Source organism: Rhopilema esculentum, chromosome 17 (assembly GCF_057945365.1).
Source record: "Rhopilema esculentum isolate cy_ngs chromosome 17, ASM5794536v1, whole genome shotgun sequence".
Taxonomy (NCBI): Eukaryota; Metazoa; Cnidaria; class Scyphozoa; order Rhizostomeae; family Rhizostomatidae; genus Rhopilema; species Rhopilema esculentum.
Genome location: NC_142831.1, coordinates 2856303 through 2870523, shown reverse-complemented (window position 1 = coordinate 2870523; position 14221 = coordinate 2856303). Strand labels below are relative to the sequence as shown.

At 36.1% G+C, this 14221-nt stretch overlaps 1 protein-coding gene across 4 annotated transcripts in view; it reads left to right on the top strand.

The window, feature by feature from the left end:
* Positions 1–14221, top strand: part of LOC135681198 (uncharacterized) — a 47202-nt gene that overhangs the window by 28640 nt on the left and 4341 nt on the right. For all 4 annotated transcript variants that reach the window (XM_065195553.2, XM_065195545.2, XM_065195528.2 and 1 more), the window contains exons 3-16: positions 1072–1376; positions 1985–2147; positions 3048–3268; positions 4471–4624; positions 5921–6164; positions 7076–7320; positions 7606–7839; positions 8105–8298; positions 9100–9188; positions 9966–10278; positions 10557–10707; positions 11205–11262; positions 11943–12003; positions 13170–13237. In XM_065195553.2, coding sequence (XP_065051625.2) covers positions 1072–1376; positions 1985–2147; positions 3048–3268; positions 4471–4624; positions 5921–6164; positions 7076–7320; positions 7606–7839; positions 8105–8298; positions 9100–9188; positions 9966–10278; positions 10557–10707; positions 11205–11262; positions 11943–12003; positions 13170–13237 — 2500 coding nt within the window. The remainder of the gene's footprint in view (positions 1–1071; positions 1377–1984; positions 2148–3047; positions 3269–4470; positions 4625–5920; positions 6165–7075; positions 7321–7605; positions 7840–8104; positions 8299–9099; positions 9189–9965; positions 10279–10556; positions 10708–11204; positions 11263–11942; positions 12004–13169; positions 13238–14221) is intronic.

The window sequence follows — 14221 nt, the reverse complement described above, 5'->3', positions numbered from 1 at the left end:
CACTTGCCGGACGTTGATTTTCTCAAAATATGGAATTTTTATGAAATTTTACGGATTTGTGAAATTTTTCACATGTTGTCCTGTAAAAATGGACCGGGTAGCATCTTGATTTTCGCGTAGCAGTGGATTTCTACCCCTTTCTCCTGATAACCTTTTCCAAGAAGAGAATTTACTAGATAATTGTCGTCTGCAAGACAAGTTGCAACATCTGTGATGATAATTCGGTCACTAATCGATAGACAGAAACAACGAAAAATTGCCAGGCGAAATCCAATGTCAATCAAATTTAATGATTCACCATGCTTTTAGAACTTCGCTTTTTTATATTAGGTTTAAAATAAATTGGATCGCTCATCGCTGTTTTTCGTTGTCTCTGCGTAGTCTTCAAGCTAATATAGCCTTACTATTTCTTCGTTTGTTTATTAATATTTATGTTTTTGTTTTACCTCTTGAAGAACTTTCGAATCAATTCTTCTAATCTTCTTTGTTTGCTGATGCTTGTGAATGAATGGCGTTGTTTATCATGATGCAAACACGAGATACAGTCATGTCAGAACAGGCTTCCACTTTCTAAAGGCCATTAGCACGTGCTAATAAACCTTTCTTTTCTTTTATAAATTTATTCAAGGCTATCTTATCTTATCTTGAAGAATGGGCACTCTACCTTGATAAAAAAGTATTAAAAATGTGTTATTTTCTGTCCTTTATGCAAAACAAAACATGATCACTTATGCTTGATTGAGTCTAGATTTACCCAAATGTACTTCGTATCTGACTTCGAAGTTTGTTAAATTATCCGGAAAACCTATAAGATTTTTAAATACAATCCTTTCTTTGTTCCTTTGGTTCCTTTAACAAAATTCAATCAGTTTCTGCGAACGAATAACATTTGTCAATTTGTAATATTCTTTTGATGGTAAAAATGCAAATAGATCAGAATCAAGGTATTAGCTAGATATCTAAATTTGTATTTGAACTGAAATACAAAAAGTGTTTCCATGGTTAATTGAGCCTCTAGCGCCGTATTCCGGACATAAGGCGAAGGTGACATATTCTCGATCAATTTCACAGGACATATAAATGGCCAATGCAGGCTACGGTTTCCTCCATACAGAGATGGTTACTGTTTTCGAAGCTCAGCCTGTCCTGGTGCTGTGATTAGTTCCCTATGTCCACAGCACAGTGCTGATGTTGGCTGTTGCATATTAGAATATTACCCTTCTTATGGCAAAGTTTCGTCTAACATCACTATTGAAATGTTCAAAGCAGTATTCAACGAGACTATCAGGAGCCAAGCTCAGTTTGTTCATTTTCTACGATCACTGGAAGAAGCAAAAGTCACTTCATGTCACCAACAAAGTGCCTATTTGACCCAGGTTCGTATACAAGCTTCTTTTCTTCTTCTTATTTTAAATAACCTTGCTTTAAAGAAAAAATGGCAAATCTCTTAAGTTTCATATAACAGGAGTTACATACTTATCTTTTTCTGAAAGGACATGTCAGAACAAAGCAATTCAATTGAGTCGAGCGTAGGTGTACGGCGAGAGCAAAGATATCATCAACGTACTAAGCAATTTCTTTGAAAGACCATTCTTCGAAAGCACTTAGACGAAGCCTTTTCATGAAATTTTTATGAGGTTTGGGAAGAGTTTTTGTCAAGTTTGAGGAACCAGCACAAGTGATAGATGTAGTTATCAAAAGGGTGCTTTAATTTTCTTTGTCTTTGTTACAGAAACTGACTGCGTTATGTTAAAAGCTTTTTGTTATCATTTTTTGTAATTTGATGATGAGTTCTTCTTGAAAAATTCTGATTCATCAAGAAGGCTTATGAGAATTATCGGTTTTTAAAGCTAGTGAACGTGCAGTAAATAGGAAAAGCATAACGTTGCCAGAAATGCAAAGGTTCTAGGGCCTAAAGTGATATTATTTGTTCACTAGCCATAACTTTTCTATCTGAAACAATGAATTCTATCTCTGCTTGCAGATTGCATTTGACACAAACTTTCTATCCACAATGGAGGAGGTCCCAAAAGACCTGAATCTTAAAAGCAAGAATGAATTGAAGTATATTGGTCGAGGGGCAATTCACATTGCTGGCGAGAGCTTTTATCGATGGCTACACTCAAAAATTCATAAGCCTGTTATTGGTAGGAAATCCTTTCCAGTTTCTAACCAATCAAACAGCTAACACAAATTTCTGCTTTGAATAGATAAAAAAATTCTACAATTTCTTTTTTACCAGCAATTTTTGTTTTTTATTTGTTGCTACATAGTTAATAATCTTCTACTGAGTTTGGTTGGTCAAATTATCCCTATCAAATGAATCAAATAATGCAGACAAATTTGCAGAAATCGCCCCGTCTGACACATTGTCGATCAGTGACGGATTTACCAGGGGGTGCAGCACTACCTCCATCCATAATTTTTGTGCCCGGATTTACCTCCCCCTAATATTTTTGTATCCTACGGTAAATTTTTCTGTGATTCGGTAGTATGAATTTTTTGGTGGTCAGTAGTAACAAAATAATGCAAAAAACTTTGCTTCTTTTATGTTTGTCTTCTTATCTTCTTTTCCTTAAAGTTAAAAGCTGAATTTTTACGATGGGCGTTTCCATCACTTTCCTGTAACCAGAAGGGTGAGGCATCAAGGTCAAATCATTCTCTAACAAGACCCCCCCCCCCCTACCCCCAAAAGACATTGCCGCTTAAATCCGTCCCTGTTGCTAATGCTGTAGAAAAAAATGGATACAGACTTCGGATCACTTTGTTCTACTTTTCAAATTGTCTACCACAGCCTATGAGCGATTGCTTTTTTCCGTGTCATAACTACATCAGTACAGCGACGTTACTTTGTCATCAACTCAAAATATGATGGTCTATCAGTTACTGGAAACTTCATACATTTGGACTTTCTATAACAATTTTTAATACCTGATCGATTCTGAATAACTTATTGGAGCTAAGGCTGGGAGTATCTCCAATCTCTATTAATATCTCTTCGATGTATAAGTTATCATTTTTCCAACAATATATTTATCTTCTTACAGAAAAGCCCGAGATATTATCCTTTCCAAGTTTATCTTACCGATCAGCTGCTATGCTCTGGGCTAATTCATATTCACCAACAAAAAACAGCCCTTTGAGCAACGTTTCTTACAACGAGTTGGCAAATGGATCGAAGTATGGCTTCCTGTTGCAGAGTTATTTACTGCGTGGACATCTAAATGAGGTTGACAGACTCCTGGCTATCTGGAGAAAAGTTAACAAGGTATTGTATGAACAGTATGTTGGGTCTCAACCCATCAGTACATAGTTGCTAGTGCCTGGCTCTCATTGAGTCGTAGCGTTTTGCTGATCCCTTTTTTCATAACGATCAAAGAAAATGTGTTCCCATTGATCGAGGACAAGTTGACAACTGTCAGAAAGCGCAGTATCCCACTATCCTTTTAGAACTCAGAAGGTACCGAAAGCAAAGGTAATTTTCCTATGATTGGTTAATTGCATCAATGTAACCATTTTATTGGAACCAGGCTAAATAGAGCCCCTTAATCTAAATAATGATTTAGCATGGCTACACAATCAATTGATACTATTTTTTTATAAATTCTCAAGTTTTATTCTCTTCCTAGAACATATTTAACGTAGCTTACGATAGTAGTTTGAGAATGATGTCTTTGGAAAACAATTTTGCACCTACATCGAGAGCTTGGAATTTTTAAGACGAGCAATAATCATTCTTTGAAAAAATACAGAAACTTTCAGACCTTGCTTCAGCAAAAATCAAATTAAGGAATAAGGAAGCTTTGAAAAAGAAGGACTTTGTCTTAAACTTTTCTTTATTAAAGAACTTGGCTTGCGAGGGTGATCACGTTTTGTAGCGTCCGTTGGAAATTGAAAATCAAGATACGGACATAATATCTTACTGGCACTTTCTTTTCTAAATAGTAAAACAAATTTTGGTTATCCAACGCCAAAAGCCTTTTAATTTTGCAACATATTTTCAAACTTTAAGCTTGCCTACTGTCATATCTAAGTTTCAGATCCATGTGAAACAAGGGTTCCATTGAATGCACCCAACCAGTAGCGTAGTGCTAGGGGGACTCAGGGGACTGAGCTCCCCTTGTTAATGCCGAAAATTAGTCAATTTATACTTTTGCTTTTGTTTTTAGCAATATTATGTCCAAGAGCCCCCTTGTTATTTTGATAGCACTAAACCACTTTACCCAACTACGTCAAGTTGAGTCTGCAGTTTAAGATGCCTTGACATATAAAGTTAGGGTCAGACGTATTTCAAAATCAGATGGCAACAGAGTTGAAAAGGGAAGCATTTGCGTAGCGTAGCGCTCGGATAGAAGGGGTGGTATTGAAGAGAAATCTGAGTTGTCTTGTGTGTTTCAATTCTGTGTTCCAATGCCCCAGTGTCAATAAAACATATTTTTAGGTTAGAAATAGTTTTTCTTGTTTTCCTAGGCTCTGAATTGTGACTGTGAAGCGAGCGAAGGGCCAAAATGCAATGTCAATGGTCGTGATGGGAAATGCATGCTTGTATCTGATTGCAAAGGCAAGCAAGCAGTGGCTGTCAACCAATGCTTTGGACCGACAAACCTCGTACAATGTTGTCTAGGTAAGTCAACTTCAAGTTAAATGAGGATGGAAATAGGTAGGAGTGTAATGTTAATATTAGTATCTTTCAAACAGCTGAAAACCCTTGTTATTTTAATTGAACATTTGTTTCTAAGCATAGGTCCCAAATCTTTGATTGGCTGAGCGACCTAAATTCTTCATACCCCATTTGCCAATCAGAATTTAAGAATATGACAACAACCGTACCTCGCAGCTAAATTTAGGCCTATTTTGGACGTTTTTACCACTACCTGCAAAAAATAAACGTTTAAAATGTGCTGAAAGATAACCTAAATTCTGATTGGCTAATGGGATATAGAGAATTTAGGTCGCTCAGCCAATCAATGATTTGGAACCTATGGTACCTATGAATCTATTTCAAAAAGTTATGTAAAGTTTCGTGGCCTAAGAAATAACAGCTTATTGACTCACTCAAGTTATCTGAACTTCACCCTGCAAAAAGATATTTGATTGACGTTTTTCAAGTATTGTGCACCTGCCCTGTTATGCAATTAAAGCCCTTTAAGAGTTTTGTTCATTTTGATTTTCTTGTCCAAACTACTTTTTAAAAATTAATTTCGAGCGGCTTAAAGTGAAAGCTTCAACTACTGCTAAAATATTCCTTTGTGCGTGTTTTTCTTGTAGACAACGTAACTTTTAAGCAAAATGCATGATTGCCACATGTTTGCGTTAATTCATGCAGGTAGTTTTTGCTGATTGTGGAGCATAAAATTGTTGCAATAAATAATAAAAGAATCAACCACGTTGACTGCTGACGTAAAAAAGCTGATCTTACCTCAACCCATGAGTATCTTTATCATTGGGTTATACAACTTCATTAAAAATATTATAATGTTTTCAAATGACATATGTAAGCAAGTTTTGCACTACAATAATAGAGTCAGGACTCACACTCTTGCTATGATCAACCTGCTACTACGCCTTAGTTTAAATATTTATCTCTTAATATTACTTTTCTAAATATATTACTTGATAAGTAAGACATATCTTCAAGCTTAGGGTTTGCATTGTAAGCTTTTTCGAAACTGTTTAACTGAAACACGTCTGTAAGCGTATCGATAAACTATCGTGTATCATTCTATGTTTGGTAGAATATTTTCATTTGCCTCTTCCGCTTGTTGTTAACGATGCAGTTGACAATTTATAAGTTGCTACTCCGAGTTTCACGCTTTATGCGAGCATCAGGCAACAGTTTACAATTTAGATCATATTCACAACCGGGACAGGGGGAGCAGCCAAACCAATCTTTCTTATGCACATGCTCTAAATTTTGTAGGATTTTATGGGCCTATTCACATCCAAGCATTCGTGAAACAAGACATTTGGCAAAGATATAACGTGACCAAGACAATTTTGAAGACCCTAGAACATACTGCCTCGACTCAAGACTCAAGGTTTACTATCAAAGCATTCACTGAAAGATTGGCATTAAACAAGACAGCAACAGGTCCCCGAAAGGTTGATTTACCATTGCATATTTACTTGGACAACCAAAATGGACCCAACGAAACAACACAAGAGTAAGTTATACCCATATCTTTACAAAAATCTTTTCACTTTGCAACCAATGCATCTCTTAATAACATAATGATTGCCAAGAAGATGCCTAAAGGAAGCTGATTCTAAGACGCACTTTTCCCCACATTTCAGTGTTCCAAATCAGTAATCAGTGTTCAAAGATGTAGAGTCAATAAAATATTTCCATACACCATACCGCCTTCTCTCTTCACAGCTGGAAATGCTCTGCTAGTTTTAGACATGATTGTTATAACGATTGCTACTTGCAAATGCAGTTAATGATAATGACGACAACAATTATTTATAGAGTATAGAGGGTTTGATGAGCTAAACATAATCACAAAATCACATGATTATTAAAATTGCAAATGCTTGTCATATTGGCACCAAGTAATTTGCATATAAGTAGATATGCACATCATTAAGTGGTTTTACGAGGGAAAATTTATCGTAAAGGAAGAAGGTTAAGTACAGTGCATTAATCTTAATGGCATTTATTGAAGTGGGGCTGAGGGAACAGTGCATTGATCAAATATGATCTTTGAAAAGGTTGATAGTGAATGGTACATTGATCTGATCGAGGCTGAAGGAATGAGAAGAGGCTAAATGGATCATAGCTATCAATTCGGAGCTGTCTAGTTTCCATACTGCTCGACCTGATGACGTAATTAGTTTACCCTAACCCTAAACATAACCCTAACCCTAAACCTAACCCTAACCCTAAGCCTAACCCTAATCTAACCCCAACCCTAACCCTAACCCTAACCCTAACCCTAACCCTAACCCTAACCCTTTACTTGAAATAATTAATCATACTAATTTATGACTATTGATCATGCTTATTTATGACTATCAGGTCAAGCATTATGGAAACTGGACAATTCCTATCAATTCTTCTTTTCTTCAAACACAGAAAAGGTCAAAAAGACGAAGTGACTGGTTTCCAGAAGAAAATTGCAGTAGTTATTACGGACTACAATGAAGTCGCCAACGACAAATTGAAGCTGTGGATAGATGGGACTGCGTGGAGCCCGTCAGTGCTGATATTGCAAATCGTGGACAACAATAGAATCATTGGTCTAGATGGGATCATTAAGCAGAAATTTGAAGCAAAAGCAGCTGAGATACGTGACAAACTAAAGGAGAAAATTTATTCAGGTACCTGTACATTAGAAAATACACAATGATAGATAAGAATAATTCACTTGTGCTGTTTCACTTCAAATTTCTAGGGTACGGCAAGGAGAGATCCCTGGTGTTGCTTTGAAAAATTGCTACCAAATGCATAAGAGCGATTTTTCAATTTAATGGAGTCTTAGTTTTGGTAGCACAAGACAGAGTTTTGTGAAATCCCTTACAGCTTTTTTATTCAAAACATTAAACTGACGATGCCATTTTTCGAGTTTACAAAGCAACTCACTATTTGTTTCATTGCATAAACAGGACCATGGTTCCTTCCTTTCAATACCAAGCTGAGAGTTGACCTTGAAAAACACGAAACAACATTATTAGCAATACCACATGATGAACACTCGACTTTGAAGCCTGTGTTATCTGTAGAAGCTTTTAAAGGAGCTTCCTCAGTTACTGGAATTTCGCACATGAGAGATCTCGATATCAGCACGAGGAGCCATTGTCATAACAAGGAGACGAATTACACAAAAAAACATTCTGACAGTAAGTAACAATACAATGTGACTTGGTTACACCTTGTGTTGCTTAAGAATATTTTCAGAATACACTTAGATTAAAATTTCAAATAAAATGAAAATTATTGAGACTCAGCAAAATTTAGATATTCTTATAAAAAATGTCAGTAAACTTAGTTGTCCCCAGTTTATTGCGAGAATTATTTGAAAGGGGTTTAATTGAAGGGAGTTTATTGAGTATCGAATCTTTCGTTCGTTCCATTGCCTGTCAATGAACATTGATATTTCTACAGACAGATTAAAGCAACAGAAAATTGTCGTGCAATACATCTCGAGTCCACTGCAATCAAAGAACACAACAGAAACTATAGAAACAATTGTTCTAAATTCAAAAGCCATAATCATGTTACGGGGTATTGGAACGACAAATATCGCTAGAGTTTTGGTATCTTTTCAGCACGTTAGCAGGAAATCAGGTCAATTGAAGGTAAGACTTGTTATGTACTGCCTCTTTCATGTACATGTTATGTATTGTTATGTATTTGCACATGAAAGAGCAAACATGTGTAGATTGCATCTCATTCCGTGACAGCAATTGAACGACAAATCCAATGTTAAATCAAAGATGTAAAAATCAAGGGGGGGGGGGGGCAGGGGACTGGCAGTCGAAAGCATGTTTAAGTCTATTTGTATTCTCTTCTCTCGACAGGGCAAGGGGCACTTGCCAATTCAACTTTATAGAAGACTTGAAAAATGCCCCTTTGTGGTGAAAATGTGCTAAAAGAAAAAGGCTCCTGTTTCCGAATTAAATAAAAATCGAATAAGAGTTTTGCTTTATAGAAAATGGATGTTCATAGTCTAAGTTAACTTCTGCCATCTTACTTCGACTCCAGTACCGTAGGATTGATTGAATTATTGGAGGAGCACCATTGTTTGAGAAAAATAGGAGCAAAGTGGAGCAAAGATTTTTATAACTATTTGAGGAACACGAGCCAACTAAGAACAATAGTAGCTAAGATTTCTTCTTGAACTCTGGATTAAAACTTGAGTAACTCTTACATTAGCATTAGGCATATTTTCAACTAATGGATAATAGTTAATGTGTTCTTTGCATACTTTACGTAAGACAACTGCACCTCATTTGAGCAAAGACGTAGGCTTTACAGTTTTTGCTAAGCCGTTTTTATGGAAAAAAATTCTTGCTTAGCCTTGTATCTATTTTTTAAGTTTTTACATTTTGTTTATTCCATTTGCATGAGTGATGACGTAAAGACTTTTCATTTTTCAGGGAACCGATGCAAGCCTGCTTATTGCGATTAGCCATTTGACGGTCGCTCTCTCTTGTGTCATTGTCTTGTCATTATTTAAGCTGTTTATGTAAGTAACTGAACTAGTTTCTTGAATTCTTAGACTTAAAAGAATACTGAGAGGAGATTTGAACCCTTGAACCTGAAAGAGGTCTTTCAATTTCAGTCCTTTCCTTTCCAATGCTCGAGGCAAAAAAAACTCCAAAGGATTCGAAATTGCCCCATTCCTTTCTAAGCATGGAGTGTTGCTCTGTGAGATGTTTTCATCAAAATCATCATTCATTATCCCTTGTCATTACATAGCATTTGTTGCTTGCTTGACCCCTTATTCCTACCTTGCGACCAGATCATCGACCTACTTGAATCCCGTTCAAAACTTTAAACCCCCCTCTAAATAGACCAGGCTAATTTTGAGGTAGGTACCATTTATTGCAACAAAAAGCCAATACTTCCTTGTAAGGTCAGGAGTAAATTGTGAACAGGTGACCCTTTTAAATTACTAAAAAGGAACGTTTTCAACTAAATGTACTCAAAAGTAGACTTACTTACTGTTGTGAAGCAAAACTGTTACTTGTGTTGTATCCAAATGGAAATTTTTTATTTTCTTCTCCGAAGAGGCATTACGTCTGAGTGCTAACTTTTTCACCCCAGTTTTCACCCCTTAGGTACCAGCAGATCGCTGTTCACCATCAATTTTCTGAACCCCTACATCTGTGGGTACTTGAAAATAGCCATAGCAATTTGTCTACTTTCAGGTGGTACCTACTTAAAAATTAACAAAACTTCTTCCTTCGGGATAAAAATAGTGTAAAATTTTCAGTAATATTTGTTGCATTCTTCTAAATAGGTTCAGCTCGACAGAAACCGAGTTAACAGTCAATGAAAGCATTGAAACTCACGGAAACAACGATAACTTATCCTCATCCGGAGCTGCTTCGTTCCATATGTATTTCTCATCTTCAGAACATGGAGAGTTTAACATACATCCATCAACAGTTGAGAAGTGCTTTGATGAAAAAGCAGCAGAAGACTGCAACATAGCCTGTGAAAATATTGAAACAAAGCGTTATAACCAGACACCTCTGAAATCGTTTAAACTGTCTTGCGTTTTGATGTTCAACTTTGTTTTGGCTTGCAGCATTTTTAACCCTCAGTCGAAGGTATGTTTGCATGTTTAGGACGTTTGCATTGTACAAGTGATGCCTCTAATTCTAATTTAGAAGGTGCATGTTGCACATGAATTAGATACATACTTGTGTAAGAAATTATGCTATATTTCAAAATGCTAGAACTTAAATTGCTTCAATGTACCTATTATCTTCTTGTACCATATGCAGCTTAAGCCTTTCGAATCAAGCCTGAAACGAGAATATTTAATACTCTATCAATATTTGGGTGTGATAGTTTATAACTATGGTCTCTTCTGTTGTTGTTTTAGCATTGCTTGTTGGCTATCAAGTTCATGCAGCGATATTTAAGCAACATGACTTACTTGTGGCTCATATGTGAAATTTCCCAAACTAGTGAAGGGAGAATTAAGACATTTGATTACACCAATAGAAAGCGCTGTTTTCATCTTATCCTTTGGGGTGAGTTTTTGCAGCATTTTTCTATATTTTCGGGGTTAGCTCCATATTCGGAGAAATCATGATAAATGGCCTGTTAAAGGTTCAAGGTATTGGTCGTGACAAACAGGCGCCCACTTGAAGGAGTCATTTGCTTTTCATGTGATCACTATTGTATTTTCATGTGATTTCTGCTACCACTTTTCACAACGATCCATTAACGAGACCTCTTTTGATCAGCAGTACAAGGTGACTTCATGTGATTAATCTTACGTCAGCCTAATTATAATGTAGCACTGAATGTATTTAGAGTATACTCTTTCCTTTTACCCTGACTCGATGCCTTAAAATTGAATCCATGTGTGTATTATATGAACAATTTCCAAGACCAATGGGAAAGATTCCCTGCTTAACTAACTATTTGATGCTGGACTGTGATGCCATGTATCTTTACCATATAAAAATTTTGTTTCCAGCTTAACATTATTCATATTTAACCAAATCTTTGAATTTTGTTCTAGGTGTTCCGGCTGTTTTGTGCTTGATCCCATATGTTTTTAGGATAACTATTGATCAGCCGTAAGTTTTCTTGGTATTCATCATGCCATCACAAACTTACAAAATCTCAAATTCTATCAATTAGAACCTCGCCTTCGTAGGTTCTGAATAAACGATTCTAAGGAAGATGTCACATTAGAAATTTTCCTCTCGAACTCCTTACTAGCACCTTTTATTGCAAAACTTTTTGCTGCAGCGGTTTTACTTGTGGATTTTGGTTAAAAGTTTTTGATTGAATCTAAAGCTTTTAAATTTTGGGCTTATTCAAATATTTTATTTTTTGAAAAAGAGAATCACGGCCCTTGCTCCGACCATCCCCGAGGTGTGGGCCGAGGCAAAGGACACAACTTACAGAGGAACATAACTTACAGCAGATTTTTACAAAACTTTTCCTGTTTGAAAAAAACAAAATTGGACTGATGCATTTGCTAAAATATTTTTCCCAAAACTAGAAAATTAGCATCAAGAATAAATGTATAGGTAATGCTATTACGCCAATTTCCCAAAATACAAAAATCGCTCTAGATTATATTCTTTTATCAATTACAATGTACCACTACCACTGTAACCATGAAAAGAACATGAATGAAATTTTATACTTTAGATTTTTGACTGCCTTTTTTCCAACAAAATAAAATGTCCCACTTAATAAAGACATGCAAATTACCCAACACCTTATAAAACAGGTTTTCTTTTCGAAGGTTGGATTGGCCAAGCATAGATGCATATATTGATGTATTCTCAACTGGCTTTCTTTTTGTGGTAAGTTTTCTGGCAGCAACTCTTATATTTGTAGAAGTAGAGTAGATTAGGTTACACAGGCATGTGCTAGTTATCTTATGTTGTTTTTTCTACAAGAGCAGGTAATAAAAAATTGCTATGTAAGCAACGGAATGTCATAAAACTATTACCTTGAGAGTAAGTAGCAAATTCGCTCGTGGTAATCTCTGGGTATTAGTAAAATTACAAGGTTCAAGGTGGTTTAGCAAGCCACAATCCACCTGGCAATAAGTTCGTGCATGGAATAAGACACAGAAGACAAAAAGTTCGGAATTACCGGTATTTGGTAGGGTGGGTTAGTACGCAGAAATATCTTTCCTCCAACAGCAAGGAGATACGTCGTCTTGCAAATTGTGAGGAAGAAAATATAGTGACAGGCTCATCTTATACTCAAGGGAAACACATGCATGCTTGCTGCTACAGCCTAGTAAAAGACTCGATGCAAGGTCTGCTCGTACATTACAATGGTCCCAAATTTTAACCATGTTGTTGGTGCCAAACTTATCCCAAAGGTACCAAACAGGTAATTCTGTGACGCATCAAACAGGCAACCCTGTGATTAAGGTCCATTTAGTCAAGCTTTAAAAACGACAACACCTCTGTCAAATTTTTTGCAGTTTGAAGGAACTAAGAGATTAATCTCTTGAAAACTTTGTGATGAAACTAGGACAATTTCGTTAGCTTGGCTGGATGAAAACTTGACCAGTCTTTTGAAAACTTGACCAATAGATAAAAATTTCTAACTCCCTAACTCATTTCTCCGAGTTGACCTTACATAACGACCTTTGATGACCTTTGCTATGGTAGAGATAGGCAATATTATCAAACTGAGCCTTTGCTAAACTGGTTTGCTAAACTGAGCCTTTTTCTATCCCGGATACCTTTAAATCTGAACAAAATATATTTATAGATGCAAGATTACGACTTTGATACGGCCTGTGAATAATTGCCAAAGATGAAGGCTTCTTTAAAAAAAGTCCTTTAATTTATTACAATTCACGAAAAAAACATTTATGATCAAATACCTTGTTACCTTGTCCCCATTTTGTTGTTGTGTTGGAATCATGAACATATGGTGCACAGTTGTTGACGAAAAATCACAACCCACTACAGCAAATCGTTGTTCTAACTGTGGCCTTACTTTCCAGATCGCTACATGTTTGTGGACAGTGAACTTAATCATGGGTATCCAAAATAAAAACAGTAAAATACCATTGTAAGTATTCGAATTTTTTTGAAGTTTTGTGTTTGTGTGCTTGGAAGGCTTTGTCGACCTTTTACAGTTGAATCTCGTGAAGTCAGATCTGGTGCAAAACGCCAAAAAAAAGCAAAACAATAGTAAAACGAAGAAAAATGCTCAATTTCGCGAGAATAAGGGGGAGGGTCACTTCCCCGCTTCCCTCTTCCGCAAACGTCCTTAGCAGACTCCAATGGGAATTGAAAATCAGGCTAACTAAGTGGAAGTCTGAGATATGCAAGGTATGACTTATTGGGGTTGAACAGTAGCATATTTTACTGTAAATTAAGTTTAGGGTTCTAGTAGGTTCTTATAAACAATATGTTTTTAATAATATGACTTGTGGGCAATTTTTGTGAGATATCAAAAGGAATGAATTACTCATGATATCTAGCAAACTGATTGCATGATGGGAAGTGAGAGAGGATATTATTTTATCGGTAAGTAAGTGTCTATTCAAAAGTTTATCTTGAAAAATTCTCAAGTTTGTTGGATAGATGAACGAGTATTTAAATTCTGAATCTCGAATTTCCAATTCAGAATGTCATACGTGTAGAAGCTGTAGAACCACATCTTATCGACAAGAAAACTTTAAAGTATCATTTGAGGCTCTCTGTTTTAAGAAAATCAAACCAGTACTGGATTTTCTTACAAAATCAAAGCAATATGTTTTGAACTATAGCTAATGTACGTTGATAACGATTTAGAAGCCTTGCTTTTGCTATTTAGACACTTTCTGCGAGATCCTTCCTTTGTTTTTATGTATTTCTACCCACTTGTATTAAGCTGTGTGTGTGTACTGTTTTCCCAGCTACATTGCAGTTCTTGTGCTGAGCTAGAACCGCCCTTCAAAAGCGAGCATACTGCATTTATCGAAACATTGCTTAATTTCCTTTCTCTTTGAAGTTTTTCAAGTATTTTAGCATAATAGCTAACTGAGTCATTTATTTTCAAAGTCTGCTA